General features: G+C 40.4%; 1 protein-coding gene across 2 annotated transcripts in view; it reads left to right on the top strand.

The window, feature by feature from the left end:
- The window catches only part of pi4kaa (phosphatidylinositol 4-kinase, catalytic, alpha a), a 41727-nt gene extending 32852 nt beyond the window's left edge, over positions 1-8875 (top strand). For both annotated transcript variants that reach the window (XM_034896046.1, XM_034896047.1), the window contains exons 44-54: positions 907-1036; positions 1125-1195; positions 1477-1549; positions 2130-2310; positions 2398-2502; positions 3450-3575; positions 4982-5102; positions 6265-6424; positions 6631-6720; positions 6974-7057; positions 8234-8875. In XM_034896046.1, coding sequence (XP_034751937.1) covers positions 907-1036; positions 1125-1195; positions 1477-1549; positions 2130-2310; positions 2398-2502; positions 3450-3575; positions 4982-5102; positions 6265-6424; positions 6631-6720; positions 6974-7057; positions 8234-8285 — 1193 coding nt within the window. In that variant the 3' untranslated portion in view covers positions 8286-8875. The remainder of the gene's footprint in view (positions 1-906; positions 1037-1124; positions 1196-1476; positions 1550-2129; positions 2311-2397; positions 2503-3449; positions 3576-4981; positions 5103-6264; positions 6425-6630; positions 6721-6973; positions 7058-8233) is intronic.
- Positions 8876-13833: the final 4958 nt, after the last annotated feature.

Consider the following 13833-nt stretch of genomic DNA (forward strand, 5'->3'; position numbering starts at 1 on the left):
GCTAGACTATCTGTCCAATCTGAGGACTATGGTTACCTGGTCCTCAGATCTCTGCAGGTTAAATCCAGACAGCTAGCTGGACCATCTGTCCAATCTGAGGACTCTGGTTACCTGGTCCTCAGATCTCTGCAGGTTAAACCCAGACAGCTAGCTGGACTATCTGTCCAATCTGAGGACTATGGTTACCTGGTCCTCAGATCTCTGCAGGGTAAACCCAGACAGCTTGCTGGACTATCTGTCCAATCTGAGGACTATGGTTACCTGGTCCTCAGGTCTCTGCAGGGTAAATCCAGACAGCTAGCTGGACTATCTGTCCAATCTGAGGACTATGGTTACCTGGTCCTCAGGTCTCTGCAGGGTAAACCCAGACAGCTAGCTAGACTATCTGTCCAATCTGAGGACTATGGTTACCTGGTCCTCAGGTCTCTGCAGGGTAAACCCAGACAGCTTGCTGGACTATCTGTCCAATCTCAGGACTATGGTTACCTGGTCCTCAGATCTCTGCAGGGTAAATCCAGACAGCTAGCTGGACTATCTGTCCAATCTGAGTTTGCTCTCACACGACTAAAACAACCTTTGAACGTACACATGTTCCACCAAAACAAGTTGCTTCTTTAGGCCATTTTGCAGAGGTGCCGTGACTCTGTTTGGAACTTAGTGCCGCCCAAGAAAATTGTGATTAGTTTAAAGAAATGCAGATAAACCGGGGTACGTTTCTCTTCCATCCCGGTATGTTGGGTGGACTAACCAGACCCTCCACCGCAGCACTGTGGAGGAAGGTCTGGCAAGGCTAGACTAAAAAGGTATATTATATTCTCTGCCTCATGGGAAACCCCCTAGCAAGCCTAATTCAATCAAATGAAGTGGATGTGATCACATTTCTTCCTGCCTCATTCTTCTGCGTAGCGGACATCGGGGAGCTGTTGGAGCAGATGGTGGAGGAGATCACAGGTTCTCTGTCGGGTCCGGCCAAAGACTTCTACCAGAGAGAGTTTGACTTCTTCAACAAGATCACCAACGTGTCCGCCATTCTTAAGTAAATCCATCACCATTTCTTCACAAAATCATTAGCGAAGGGAACGTTTTTGGTGTGATTTAACGTCTGATTTCTCTTCATTTTCCAGGCCGGTTCCAAAGGGAGAAGAGAGAAAAAGAGCCTGTCTCAAAGCTCTGTCGGATATCAAAGTCCAGTCAGGTAACCCTCTCTTCCATGTAGGCATGGGCCGTTGGAATAGTATGACAACCTTCAACAAAATATCACGCTTTCACGATATCACCGTATACCTTGTGCAGAATAAAGGGTTATTCCATGTGGAAGAGGGTCTCTGTTTGTTTTCCCAAAATTTTGTGGGCCCTTGCCCATTGTGTAATTTAAGTGTGAATAATGTTAATATTTGTCACTATAAAACAGAAAGTGCAATGTCAATATGTGTCTCTGAACACAGCCTTCTGTTGTCTCTTCTTGGTGTTTTTTAGGCTGTTACCTACCAAGTAACCCTGAAGCCATAGTGCTGGACATCGACTACAAGTCTGGAACACCCATGCAGAGGTAGAGGAGGCAGTCAGGGATCTATGCATGTTTTCAAGGTTTCTGCATGGTCCTTAAAAGTCTTAAAAAGCCCATAGTGTTAGCCAATTTAAACTGACCTAAAAACGTGAAGAGTCTTAAATTGGCTGAAATATTGTGTTCTAGTGCTTAAATAATAATGTCAAACAAGTCTTATTTTTTTCTACGTCTATGCAAAGCTACGTCTAATGCTCAGGTTTTTTTTTATTCTGATGTGGTGTTCTTTTTCCACTAGTCCGAAAATAACATTGCTGTATTACGACTACAAATGAGACCAACATGCAACTTACATTGTAGCCAAACAGCTTTTGTGTTATTGGCATGAGTCTCTTTGGGATTGTACCACAGAGAAAACGGATTTTATTCTCAGCTTTGGGGAAGTGCAAGTTAAGTAATTGTGAAACGATTGTATTTATGGCCTCAGTTGATGTTGTGATGAAGGTCTTAAATGTAACTCATAATGGTCTTAAAAGGTCTTAAAAAGGTCTTTAATTTGACGGTGAAACCCGCAGAAACTCTGTGTATTGTTTTTCTAATGGGAGCGCGTTCTCTGTCGTCACAGTGCTGCCAAGGCGCCCTACCTGGCCAAGTTTAAGGTGAAGCGTTGCGGGGTGAGTGAACTGGAGCGGGAGGGGCTTCGCTCCACCACGGACTGTCTGGAGGACGGAGAGGAGAACCCAGACGGATCAGGCAGGATTTGCTGGCAGGCTGCCATCTTTAAAGTGGGAGACGACTGCAGACAGGTACCTCTCTGAGCTCATCACAGGGACATTTCAGGGGAAGGATACCTTGGCTTCTCTTGTGACCCGTCTGCGTTTCTCTGTCTCCAGGACATGCTCGCTCTGCAGATCATTGGACTCTTTAAGAATATTTTCCAGCTGGTAGGCCTGGATCTGTTTGTCTTCCCCTACAGAGTGGTCGCCACGGCACCAGGGGTAAGACTCCAAGTATTTCTTACTATTCCTCCTCTCTACACCTGGATTTGTTTACAGCCTGGATCTTATTTTAGTAGTTTCGGCCATCATTTCCTTAATGAACTTACTTAATGAACTGGCCAGTCTGGTGCAGTAAATTAGGAGCAGATGTACTGCAGTACTTAATGAACTGCAGTACTTGAGGGGAAGATGTACTGCAGTATTTAATGAACTGGCCAGTCTGGTGCAGTACATGAGGAGAAGATGTACTGCAGTATTTAATGAACTGGCCAGTCTGGTGCAGTACATGAGGAGAAGATGTACTGCAGTACATGAGACTGACTCCCCCTTTTCTCAGGGACACACTATTCTATTTCTGTTAGTCACATGTCTGGGAAAATGGTTCAGTTTACGTCTTAGTTGTTACATCATTTAATGTTCAAGGAAATATTTGCATATGCTAAGTTTACTTAAAATAAAGCAGTTAAATTAAAGCAGTTGAAAGGGACAGGACGTTTCTTTTTTCTCTGAGTAAATGTGTACAACAAGTGTTAGGACTGGTGTGACATAACACAGTCGGGACACAGTGTTAAAGACTTTGCTTTGCATTTAAAAACGAATGGGAAAATACGCTAAATGTCCATTCCAAGCACTCTTTGCTCGGTAAAGATTGACCCAAAGATAATCTTTATAGCACAGTAAATGCTGGCAATGAAAAGTTTGTCAATAATTCTGTTTTTTATTTCCTACAAAGTAGTTAGATACATAAGTCGCTCAAACTAGAGACATGTTGAACACTTATCACTGTGTGTTTTGACTATTTACCCCATGTTGTTACCCTGTTATCTCAACACTTACACTGGTTAACAAATCATAATTGATAGCATTGATGGCCAAAACTTTGCCTACTGTACGTAGAACTTCATTCTTATATTTAGGTGTTTATTAAGCGATCCTGTTTTCCTCAGTGTGGCGTGATCGAGTGCATCCCAGACTGCAAGTCCAGAGACCAGCTCGGCAGACAGACTGACTTCGGGATGTACGATTACTTCCGCAACCAGTACGGCGATGAATCCACCCTGGCCTTCCAGAAGGTACCGAGACTTTAACTTCTGGCCTTCACCCTTTTATTCTGCGTAATGAATGAGCGGGGGTGCACTGTCAACCCTGTCTTATGTAGTCCTCATTTCTAAGATTACTGTCAGTGAGCCAGAATGAGCTGGCTATACACGTGTGTGTGATCATGTCTGTATAGATATGTAGATGTCTAGATGCATATAAGTAAGTGATAGATCCAGAGTACATAAATTATAACAATTTTACAGTTAAGTTATTATTATATATCATTGAATAGGTCAAATATACGCCCAGAATGAGTGTTTTTCTCACAGAATTTAGTTTAGAGATGTTAGAGGGAGGAAGCGTCTTTTTATATCCAACTAGTTTAGATGAATGGAAGTTTAAAAGGGAACCAGAAGACTTGCGGATCAGTGATTATGATCGTTTACTACTCTGTCAGGTGTGTTTTCTGTTTAACGAGAGAAGCATACCACCAGAACTGATTTAATAACACACATGAGGACTTAAAACTTAATCAGCTTTGTTAAGTCAGCTTCCTCAAACAAAAAAGACACATCTGTGTTCGCTGACATGTTAATATAATAAGTTTATTTAAAGCTTTAGTAGTAGTGCAACCTTTTGATATTAATTACGTCCATTACATTCAAGCCATTGCCAAATGATAAGACATGATAAGGCAAGATAAGCCTTTGTGTCCTATAGGAGAAATTCATCTTGAGTTAACCTACATAGAAACATAATCATACATTATCTCATCAAAGATTTAATGACAATCTAATAAACCTCAGCCAACCCCCGCCCCACCTTTCCTCACAATCACAGAAGAACAGAAGAGACCCCTCAACACATCCTCCACCTCGTATTGCACCTAATTTTGACAATGATTGCACATTTCCCGTTAACTTATGCTGTGGTCAATAACTTCTGTGGTACGGCACAATGCCCAATTGCATAATACCATATCAAATATAACAGCATATATATACATATGTTATATTTGATAAATAATTGAAAAATAATACTCCAATGCCACCAACTCCTTTTCAGAGATATTTATCAAGTTTTGAAGCAGTGATTTTAGTTTAATGGACAGATAACCAAGCCATAATGCGATAATGAACAATAGATTAAGGGCTACAAAGCTAATTAAGACTCTCAGCTCCACACAACTCTCTCTGGTTTTCTCAGTAAGACTATGTTCAGGAGATTGTGGCATCCAGCGAATTTCCCGCACTGAAACTCGAGTGAAGAAAATTACCTCTTCTGAAGAGTCTGTCAAGTTGTTTTTTTTAATCCCCGTGTCCTCCTTGGCTACTAGCAACTTCACTGGGCGTGTCAATGCGGGACTAACGTGAATAAACACCAGCATAATTTCACAGGAGGATCTCTGATGTCTTCCTCCTCTTCTTCTTCTTCCCAGGCTCGGTATAACTTCATCCGCAGCATGGCCGCGTACAGCCTTCTGCTGTTCCTGCTGCAAATCAAAGACAGACACAACGGCAACATCATGCTGGACAGCAAGGGACACCTCATCCACATAGGTGTGTGTGTGTGTGTGTGTGTGTGTGTGTGTGTGTGTGTGTGTGTGTGTGTGTGTGTGTGTGTGTGTGTGTGTGTGTGTGTGTGTGTGTGTGTGTGTGTGTGTGTGTGTGTGTGTGTGTGTGTGTGTGTGTGTGTGTGTGTGTGTGTGTGTGTGTGTGTGTGTGCGCAAAATGATAAAAGCAACACTTTTGTTTTTGCCCTCATTTTTCATGAGCTGAACTCAAAGATAAGAAAGGCTTATTTCTCTCAAATGTTGTTAACACATCTGTCTAAATCTGTGTTAGTGAGCACTTCTCCTTTGCCGAGATAATCCATCCACCTCACAGGTGTGACATGTCAAGATGCTGATCAGATGCATGATTATTGTACAGGTGTGCCTTAGGCTGGCCACAATAAAAGGCTGGTTAGGGTTCAACCATCTCTCTCTCTCTCTCTTTCTCTCTCTCTCTCACCCTCACCCTCATGTTGTCTTCCCATAGACCAACATTTAGTTTTTCTGGGTCAACTTTTTAAGTTAAAACCGCCTTAAGACACTTTTGTCACTTTGTCACATTTCCCAAAGTTCTTTGCCGATTTTTTTGGGACGTTTTTTTTATTTTCATTTTTATTTTTTTGAAGCTTTCTCCGACATTTTTGTCACTTTTTTGAAGTTTTTGAAGCTTTTCCCGAAGTTCTTTCTCATTTTTTACAATGTCTTTGTTGATTTTCTTTCTTTTAATTTCTTTCTACATTTAATGTATGTCACTTTTTTTAGTGTGCTTAATTCTTTTTTTCGTTCTAAAAATTCTGTAGTGAACTGATCAGTTGTTTAACTTGTGAGGAGCATTGTATGGAACCATCCATGACATTTCTTTTTACAATTTAGCCTAAGGTACACCTGTGCAATAATCATGCTAAACCAGCATCTTGATATGCCACACCTGTGAGGTGGAGGGATTTTCTCAGCAAAGGGGAAGTGCTTTTTGATTTACAGACATTTTTGAACAATATTTGAGAGAAATTAGCCTTTTGCGTACGTGGAAAACGTCTTAGATTGTATAATTCAGCTCATCGGGGCAAAATGGAAAGTGTTGTGTTTATATTTTTGTTTAGTGTGTACACAGACCTGAACTATGTTTAGTTGAGGTCTGGTCTTCTGAATAAGAGCTTTGTTTCCCCCAGACTTTGGCTTCATGTTTGAGAGCTCCCCTGGAGGGAACCTGGGCTGGGAGCCGGACATCAAGCTGACCGACGAGATGGTGATGATCATGGGGGGCAAGATGGAGGCCACGCCCTTCAAATGGTTCATGGAGATGTGTGTCAGAGGGTATCTGGCTGTACGGTGAGAAACTGCAAAAGAAAAAGTTCTCCAGTACATCTCCATGCTGTTTGAACACTGTTGCTGTAGTGGTTTGTCACGAGAGGAAAGAAACTGAAAGATAATGTTGAGTTTGGAAGATGGGAGTCAAAGGAAACTATTTTTATTTCTCTAATATGGTGGTTTCATTTTGTATGTGTAACCTCCTTGCTTCCTCTCTTCAACATTAGACCCTACATGGATGCAGTGGTTTCTCTAGTGACCCTCATGCTCGACACCGGACTGCCATGCTTCAGAGGACAGACCATCAAACTCCTCAAGTAAGTCCAACAGATGTGGGACAACTTCAACGTGTGTATAAGTACTTGGTTACTACTATACTGTTAATACTGTGGATATGACTGTGGCAAACAGGACAACTTCTACTTCTGTTCTAGCTTGGCGTTTATCTTTGCCTTTTTATCTTTTAAAAAGAAAAAAAGGAGATATGACAGGCAGTAAAGGTCCTTGGTTGGAAGGGAATCAATGATGGCAACTTTAAACATTAATGGGTATCTTTCTTTGTTTAATCAGAGGACGGTTTAATCCTCAAATGAGCGAGAAAGAAGCGGCAGCCTTCATTATCAAAGTCATCCAAAGCTGTTTCCTCAGCAGCAGGTAAGAAGAATCCCACCTGTGTGCAGCTTTTTTAAATAAAACTAATTTTACTAAAGTGACATTAAAGGCATAGTTTATATAGTTTAACCTTCGTGTTGTCCACTTGTTTACACTGCAACTTTTTGTTTTCCTGGGTTGAACTTTTAAATTTAAATTAAAACTTGTTTTTTAACGCTTTGGTCAACTTCATCAACACTTTTTTGTAGGATTTTTTCACTATTGTTTCCCGTTTTTTTAAAGCGTTTTTTCCAAGTTTGTCACTTTCTTTCTTTTTTTACCTTTATGTCACTTTTTTCCCAATGTTTTTAAAGATTTTTCCAAAGTTTTTTTTGTAATCACTTTTTAAAGGGTTTTTTTTTGTCACTCTTTTTAACGTTCTTTAATTAAATGCTACCAAATCGAATTAAACACCCGAATTCAATGCAAGTAGTGAACTGATCCTTTATTTGACTTCAAGATGTAAAGAGTAATGCTTGTACGAAACCATCCTCGTTATTTTATTGAACAATTTGGTTGAAAGAAACCCACATTTCTGGTATAGAAACATTTTGACAGTGGGTCAGATTTGACCCCGAGGACAGCAGCTAAACCCATTTTAGACACCTAAAAACATCTATCATTTTAAGTGGAAGCTATATTTAGAATATTTTCAACACTTTATCATGCTGTCAGACTGCCCTTTATGACGGGGAACTGAACTAAAATGCTCTTAGCTGCTGCCCCCCCCCTTTAAAAAATGTCTATATGTAAAATATGGGTTTCTTTTTAACCAAATTACCACAAACAATGGATTGGATTCCTTACAACGCTCTTTGCAAAGACAATGGATCACTTTCATTCCTGACTCATCTGTACGTTCCTCTTATCTTAACTATTAGTCAAAATCATTAATCATTTCTGCTTTTTTAACTCAAATATTACGTATAATTCTATATAAATGAGGGTTATTGACCATGAACTCCCAAGAAATAGTGTAGAACTAGTGGCAATAAGGTGGTGTAAAGTCTGAAAAGGGACAAAAATGTCAAATCTTTGTCAATTTATGACCTGGGAGGACAACACAAGGGTTAAAAGATCCAAACTATCCCTTTCATGCAAACACCAAGAGAAGAATAGTTGTAAAACAGAGAGGGGGGTTGTCACTAATCCATATTTTCACGGTCTTGTTTTCAACAGGAGCAAAACGTACGACATGCTGCAGTATTACCAGAACCAAATCCCGTACTGAAGCGTCTCTGTTGCCGGACCGGCGCTGTACGTCCAACACAAACGTCTCTACACGAGCGATGCAAACCCTCTTTTTTTTGGATGATTTTAACAAGGCGCTGGGTGCACGTTACGAGTGTGTCCAGCCCACGCTGTACTCCACTCTGAGACAACGATATGGCACTTAATGCTCCACTTTTATTCAGCATACTGTAAGTCGTCGGATTTTATAATGTACTTCTGAGTTTTAAAGACGTTTAACTTGAGAGTGAAGAACAATGCACGACCAAAAAAAGCTATTTGAATCACCCTTTAAGTATTTTCTTCTTGATGCTGTTATTTAACAACACTAATATTCCCACGTGAGGAAGATGGCCGGAAAGGGAGCCATATTTACAGACTCTGTCAAAGCAGCTTTTATCATCATTGTTATCATTTTGTTGCTATGCCGGTATCCACTTTTATGCACTTTATAGATCACAGTATTTCATCGGCTTCTCCTGCCTACAATCACAAGCTCGAACGGAGATTAAACGTCAGAAATCCAAGATTAAAACCACCTGCATTTAAATCAACCGATCTATAAATTCGCAGTGTTTTTGACTTAGTAGAGCTGGTAGATGGATCCAAAATCAAAGCAGGAATCATGACGCATTTAATCTAACGCTCCTCTGTAGGAATGTGACGGTATTTAGAGAATCAGACGTAGTTAGGCTGTAATCTTTACTGTAGAATATTTGCTGTAGAATCACAGATATCTTTCTTTAAAGATAGGATTTAACTTGTAGCGTTATATGTGACGAACATATTAATCAGAAGATTTTAACAACTGGTACTTTGATGCTTATCTTCAAAGCCAGTTATGTCGCACATCTTTGTGTCAGCTTTTAGCTTTAATTGTTTTTTTCAATGTTGTTTTTGTCATCATGGGAACTTAATGCCCCGTAAACGGGACTTTCGTGTCTTTTGTTTCCACTGTGTTGTTGAAAGATTATTTTTGGGGCGTTTTCAGCCTTTATTTTGATAGGACAGCAGATGACATGAAAGGGGAGAGAGAGGGAATGAAATGCAGCAAAGGGCCGCAGATCGGAGTGGAAACCGGGTCCTCTGTGTTAAGGAGTAAACCTCTATAGATGGGCCCCGGCTCTACCCACTGAGCCATCTGGGCGCCCGTTCCACTGTTTTAAAGGCCGGGTTAGTCTGGGTCCACGTCACTGAACAGACAACAGCCCGGTTTGAGCTTCTACAGTTTAATCACAGAGCTGAGCGAACACATATCAATTATCTGGAGGTATTTACAGAATCCTAAAAAACTCTTCCAACCATCTGGATGCAAAGATACTCAGTTTGTTTCAGTTGCTTCACTACCTGATCCGTACACTAGGGGGGGAACTCTAGACCCCTTCAGGATTTTATTCAAAATGAGATTATAAAACCATTATCTATGCATCTTGTTGCATCAGAGAAATGTATTTCTATACACGTTTTGCGATTATTTCTCCCTGTTTGACTACTTAATACTTTTAAAACATGCATTCATAATTATCCGTACTTAATCAGATCAGCGTACTTCCATTATCTTTTGTTAATGCAAGGAACATGAAACATGGTCCCTCATGTTTGTTGTGTTGCCAAATAGTTTAGTTAGACACAACTTGCGTACGGTGGGTCTCTCATCCAGGGTCCCTTTGAACCTCGTGGAAGCCAAAATGCTTCCACACGCTAGCTTTTAACCCAGGGGGGGTGGATCGGTTTGGATCCATGTGTGGTTGCTCACACTCGGCCATCCACACCAAAACTCAAGTAGTAGCCTAGTCTATATCGAGGACGTTGATATCCCGCATATTCCATCACATTTTTTAAGAAAACGTGACACATAATCAGGGATTTTTGACCGCAACAATCACAAAAAACAATATATGTGTGTGTGTGTGTGTGTGTGTGTGTGTGTATATATATATATACACACACACAAACAACAAATCCTCAGCCACAGATCATCTCAGTGAAGAGATTTTTTTCCTCTTCTTCCAATCTTTCTTCAGATAATTAGCTAATTTAATTTAAATGTTTCGCATGTGAACAGCCATCTCGGTCTTTGAGCATCGTCCATGTTCACCAAATCCATCTCTGATTTTATCTTACAAAATAAAAAGATCACGTTGTTCATAAAAGGGCCCTAGAAAACAAAATGGAACTCAGTTTTGTAATGGATAATGGAGTTATAGTTGACTGTTTCCAGTAACCTTGATAAGAGAATATAGTCACAATTTTTAAAAGAAACCAGTATGAACAGATGAAACCTTTTTTCATCCAGATGTTTTTTTAAAGAGTCTTTGAGGATTCTGCAGAGACCTCCAGCCAACAACACCTACTGTCACCTGAACCAGGTCCAGGGTGGAGCACAGTGGAAATAAAGGCAGAACCTGCCCCGGTGGTTGAGTTCCTATAGTGGGAAAAGTGAGTTAATACTGCAAACCAGGACTTCACATATATTAAGTCCTGTGGGATAATGTGTCAGAAGCATGGTTGAAACCCCTTTACAATAAGTGTGACCCTGTTTTAAAACATTCCTCATTTGAGTTCTATTGAACATCTTTGAGTGTTGAAAGTTGATTTAGCTTTTTACTGAAGCGGATGACGATACGACCTAAAAAGCCATTTCTCGGTAGAAACACGACTCTAGTAATACTTGACAAAGACAACCCTAACTTTATGCAATATATCCATGTATGTTGATGCTGTATTTGTGTGTTGTGTTCAACAAACAAACTCCCTATAATTCCCTCCATCCTGATCCACGTGAGGAGTGTTTCACGTCGCAGCTCGGACTTTGCTGTCGTTTCATAATTGAGTATATTTATGTATGTATGTATGTATGTATGTCAGTATACACTCACAAAGTACTTGTTTAACGGCTTCTAAGGAGAGTTTAAGGGGCTGACAATGCTGTGATTAACTCTTTACAGAGCCTGTTTTAATGTAGTGGATTTTATTGAGTTGCTTTATTCTCAATAAGCCATAAGTCATTCCTTATGTCGGCTGTGATCTTCAACCAGATGGGTAATATATGAATATATATATATATATATATGTATGTCCGCGTGCAGTTTCTTTGTTTGTAGTTACTCAGTTCGTGGCGAAATCATTGCCGGGTTCACATGAGATCACATCTGTTGTTCCGAAAATGTGTGAAAACTCATTTTTTTCCAGATTAAATGGGCAAACATTTCACCAGTCAGACTACTGGTGTGTTTCACTTTTTTTGTTCTTTTTGTTTATCTTCTTGTCGTCTGTTTTTTTGTCCATCTCTCTTTAATGTTGTGTGTGTGTGTGAGAGAGTGTGTGTGTGTGTGTCAGAGAGACAGTGTGTGTGTGTCTGTGTGTGTGTGTATGTGTCAGAGAGACAGAGTGTGTGTGTGTGTGTGTGTGTGTGTGTGTGTGTGTGCGAGAGAGAGAGAGAGTGTGTGTGTGTGTGTGTGTGTGTGTGAGCGGCGAGTGTGTATGTGTGTGTGTGTGTGTTTGTGAGAGAGAGATAGATGCGAGGGGTGTGAGCGTGGGTGCCGGAAGTAGAGGGTAGTAAGTAGGGGTGGGGCCATCGCTCCCCCACATCACGGCCCTTTATGGCGTGTGGGATCCTATTGCATCATGGTCTGTAGTTCTTCTTATTCAGTCATGTCGGTTTGGATCTAGCACAAAAGAAGGGCTGAGATCCCTGAGACCGCTGGTATGCTTATCTCAGCATAGGAGAAGTGCTCACTAATAGATTTGTGAATATTTGAGAGAAATAAGCCTTTTTTGTACATAGAAACTGTCTTAGATCTAGATCTTTGAGTTCAGTTCATGGATAAAGGGGCCAAAAACTAAAGTTGCGTTTATAACGATGAATGGAGGAATTGTTTCATGACAATAAATCTGTGTAAGAAACACTTTTTTTTTTTTTAAAGAAAGCCGAGCAGATGAAACTCTACAGATCATATTCTGATGTCTCGGCCCGGAAGCTGCTCCATGAGAATTTGGAGAACCGTGAATGAAGACAAGGAAAGAAAGAAAGAAAGAAAGAAAGAAGAGTTAGATGACAAAGCAGCCAGTTGTGTTGACCTTTGACATCGATATTTGAGCTAATTAGGAAGATTCTGACAGAGAAGTGAACAAACAGGATACAAATACTTTTAAAGTTTGTTATTCAACGATCGTTTAACTGATGATAGAAGAAGAAACTTCTAGTTTTGTCAATCCATCAAAACGACCCTCGAAGACAGAAATGTACGCCAGTCACCTAAGAGCCAAGATGGCGGTGGGAGGGAAACATTGACTTGTGCACAAAGGACCCCATCCCCCCCCCCCCCGCCCATGTCACCTTTTGTCACTGAGCTATAGAGACCCCGGGCCCCTCGGGACATTTACTACACACACACACACACACACACACACACACACACACACACACACACACACACACACACACACACACACACACACACACACACACACACACACACACACACACACACTAAAAGCAGCTCCTAACCGTTGATGCCTCCCAGGCAGCTCGTCTCTCCCGACCTGCACACCGAGGGAAATCATTTTCACTAAATATTAGTTTGAAGCTATTGTGTACAAATTGAGTTTTAGTGACTAGGTGTATGGAATGCCGTTTTATTGAATATTAAATAAATTAATAAATACATAAAGACCCTCTGCACTCTCACTTTGCCAGCCTTGTTTTTTTTTGTGCCCATGGCTCTGTTCTGTGAGATAGCCACGCCCCCTAATTTACATATAAGAACTGGAAATAGAGAGAGGGAAATCAATAAATGTGGATTTATGAAATAAAAGTACCATGAAAAAAAAAAATTACAAGTGAAACGTTTTAATATATTTAACTAATTGGTTAATTTATATGTCAATATTTACATGTGTTCATTAATTTACGTATTTATTGCCTTATTTATTTCATAATGTAGTTCAAAGGCATATTTATTCATGTGTTTATTCATTTATTTAACATGGATTAAAACGGCGTGCCATAGTAAGATTTTGTATTAGTGTGCTAATTAATAATTAAAATCTATTTTTGTAAAGACAATTGTAAAATACTGTAACAGATACACACACACACGTGTACACACATTATTTATACTGCAACAGCAGAGGCCCATCTAGTGCTCAGTGGAAATACTACTGAATATTAGGAGTGGAAAAAGTATTCAGGTCCTTTACTTCAGTAAAAATACTTATACCACAGTGTAAAAAATACTAAAGTTAAAGTCCTGCATTCAACATTTACCCAAAAGTACCAAAGTATCCAAACTGTTGCCGTGCCGACAACCAACACGCTGACTGATCGACTGATTGATGCTGCTAATACTTTTACTGTACTTGAGTACATGTACTCAGTGTACATGTACTCCTTTTTTTTTTTAAAGATAAGGCCTGTATTTGTAAAGGACAGAGGAGGAACGACTTGCAGCAAAGGGAGTCGAACCTGCGGCCGGGGCGTCGAGGACTAAACCTCTACACATAGGTGAGCTGGACCAGGTGAGCTACCTTGGCGCCCGCCCCCACAG

This window comes from Etheostoma cragini, chromosome 16 (assembly GCF_013103735.1).
Source record: "Etheostoma cragini isolate CJK2018 chromosome 16, CSU_Ecrag_1.0, whole genome shotgun sequence".
NCBI classification, from domain to species: Eukaryota; Metazoa; Chordata; class Actinopteri; order Perciformes; family Percidae; genus Etheostoma; species Etheostoma cragini.